Below are 2,566 nucleotides of genomic sequence, written 5' to 3' on the forward strand. Positions count from 1 at the left end.
AGGCGCGCCGTCAAAGACGGTCAGCGGGACGCCCTCCTTGGACGCGCACCGCACCTGGGAGGGCTGCCTTCGGGTGGATCGCACGAGATCGCACGAGATCGCACGAGATCGCTCGAGATCGCTCGAGATCGCTCGAGATCGCTCGAGATCGCTCGAGATCGCTCGAGATCGCTCGAGATCGCTCGAGGGCTGCTCTACGGCGTGGAGTACACCGCGCGTTCCGGGATTCAGAGAGCCGGAGACTTCTTTGGGGGGGGGGGGGTGCGTGCCCGGTCTGTCTTTCGAGAGCTAGAGAGAGCCGAAATGCGCGTCTGCTCGGGCGCTCCAGCGTCTCCGGCGCGGCTGCTTGTGGCTGGGTTGGCATACAAGCGCGAGGCGGGTCTGTTCAGGGTCTAAGTCTCGTAATAATAATACTCATTCCGGGTCTACTTCTCCGGCATCTGCTGCACGGCTGCTTGATCGGGTTGGCGTAGACGATCCGCGAGGCCGGCACGCCGAGGCTGCGCACCTTCCGAGACACGTCCGAGACACTTCCTAGACATTTCCTAGACGCTTCCAGCGAGGCCGGCACGCCGAGGCTGCGAACCTGCGTGCGACGGGCACCGCGGCGGGATGAGCAGAGCAGCGCTCCTTGAAGGGGTCGGTCTCACGGGCGCTGCCCGCCTCCCACCGACCAAACTGCGTGAGAGGTGCGGCGCTGCGTCCCGAGGATGGGCGTGAGAGGTGCGGCGCTGCGTCCCGATGCGAGGGCTCGTCACACCCACTGGGGTGTGGGACGCCGGCCGCTGTGGTTTCTTGTTCCAGCCATGCATATGCCTCCGAGGGCACCTGCCGGATCTCGGCCGCCGAGGCGCAGTCGAAGCAGGCGCCCTCGGAGGCGAGGGTGAGCAGGAGCGCCGGGTCGCCGTTGCACTTGACCGCGTAGTGCGGCACCACCTCGGGGAGCGCCTCCCGCCACTCGGACAGCTTGCGCTTGGCCGCCTCGAGGTCGACCACGTAAAAGGGCTCCTCCGCGCCGGCGCGGACCGCCGCCGCCATGGCGTCGACCACCGACGCAGGCGGCGGCGGCGCGGGCTGCGGCGGAGGCGGAGGCGGAGGCCGCGAAACCTGCGACTTGCAGCGCTCGAGAGCGGCCTTGTAGCACGGCAGCAGCTCCTCGTAGGTGGGCGTGGCGACGTTCGGGCCGCGCTGCGACCAGAGCTGCAGCCGCCACTTCTGGTACTCCTCGGGCGACATGGGCAGCGGCGGAGGGTGGTGGGCCGCGCGCGTCATATCTGCGAGCGGAGAGCAACGAGTCGGTGGCGTGGCGCTTCTCGGTCGCTTGGCAGCACATGCGCGGGGGTTTCTTTTTTGAGGCTCTATCTCGCTAGGAGGCAAAAGAAAGTTGACTTCGTAGGTGTGTTCACACCGAGCAGACAGGTGCCCCCCCCCCCCCCCAAGCTGTAAGCGGTGCGTGCGGCGCAGCCAGGAGATTATAGGAATCCTAGGCGTGGAGGTCGAGTAGATCGCGGCCAAGAAGGCCGTAATACCGCGCCCGACGGATGATCGGCGCCTGGCGACCTAGTACTGGGAACGGGGTTGTGTCGGAGACGGCAGAGAGAGCACATGAACATGAGAAGGGCGGGAAACAGCACGCCGCGTGTGATCGCGTCCGTCCCATCCTGCCGTCAAGTCGCGTCGATCTCTCTCTCCGTCGGCTCCAAGCCATCATGTCGTCGGCCGAGCTCCTTGCTGGCCACGTGCTCGTACGCGCGGACGAGGTGGAGAAGCAGCTGGCGGAGCAGAGCCTGACCGTGCAAAGGGCAGAGGCCAAAGCGGAAGCCGAGGCCACCCGAGTCGTCCGTGTAGCCCTCCTTTTGGTATAAGGAACAAAGAATTAATAGCTGACGGAGAAAGAAAGGACGAGGAGGTCCGTGGGGAGGTCGAGGAGGCGGGCGGGCGGCGGCGTGGCTGGCGAGGGAGCGGCGGCGGTTGTGCTTGTGGGGGCGAGGCCGCGCATATATTTATGTACTAGCCCGTCAGACGTCGCAAGAAAAGAATTTCGAACTGCGCTCGGGACTGGCGCGCACTGATGCGAGGCCCGAGGCACTTAGCTCCGAATCTCGAAAAGCAAGAAAGAATTTCGGGGACGACACCGTGACCTCTGCAAAGGGCCCATCCAGTCTTAGCCCTAGTGCGGACGATTTTTTTGCGGTATCTTGATGTATCTCTAGGGATTTTCTTTTTCGATGTTTCTCTCTCTCGGGAGGCAAAAGAAAGTTGACTGCGTATCTCTGTTCACACCGAGCAGCGAGGAGCAGACAGGGTAAGCCACAAGACAGCGGTGGTGTGTCTATGCCCTTCTCCGTCTGCGTCAAGGATCGGATGATGTACTCCCACACCTTCACATTCGACGACGGCGTACCCTTTACGACCGGCTGCACCGCAGTCGTGACCGCCACCTTTGAAGGCGCGGCGCTCGGGCCTTACGACATCCTCATCGACATCCTCGTCGCGCAGAGGCTTCTGCGGGAGGTCATGGAACTTTACGACCACAAGAACCTGGACGCACTGCAGGAGTTTGCGA

At 63.9% G+C, this 2,566-nt stretch overlaps 2 protein-coding genes across 2 annotated transcripts; one reads left to right on the forward strand and one right to left on the reverse strand.

Annotated features, from left to right (window-relative positions):
* Positions 1-204: 204 nt before the first annotated feature.
* EMIHUDRAFT_363027 (hypothetical protein) lies at positions 205-1,320 on the reverse strand. Its single transcript, XM_005787598.1, has 2 exons — positions 829-1,320; positions 205-508 (listed from the first exon to the last, which is right to left on the reverse strand). Exons 1-2 carry the CDS (start codon positions 1,270-1,272, stop codon positions 386-388), a joined length of 567 nt encoding a protein of 188 aa, XP_005787655.1. The 5' UTR covers positions 1,273-1,320; the 3' UTR covers positions 205-385.
* A 1,014-nt stretch (positions 1,321-2,334) lies between these two features.
* EMIHUDRAFT_227515 (hypothetical protein) lies at positions 2,335-2,558 on the forward strand (the record flags this gene model as incomplete). The annotated part of the gene is made up of 1 exon (XM_005787599.1): positions 2,335-2,558. A coding segment is annotated over one exon (224 nt), but the record flags the coding sequence as incomplete, so codon positions are not given.
* Between the last annotated feature and the right edge of the window lie 8 nt (positions 2,559-2,566).

Source organism: Emiliania huxleyi (assembly GCF_000372725.1).
Source record: "Emiliania huxleyi CCMP1516 chromosome Unknown EMIHUscaffold_140, whole genome shotgun sequence".
Classification (NCBI taxonomy): domain Eukaryota; phylum Haptophyta; order Isochrysidales; family Noelaerhabdaceae; genus Emiliania; species Emiliania huxleyi.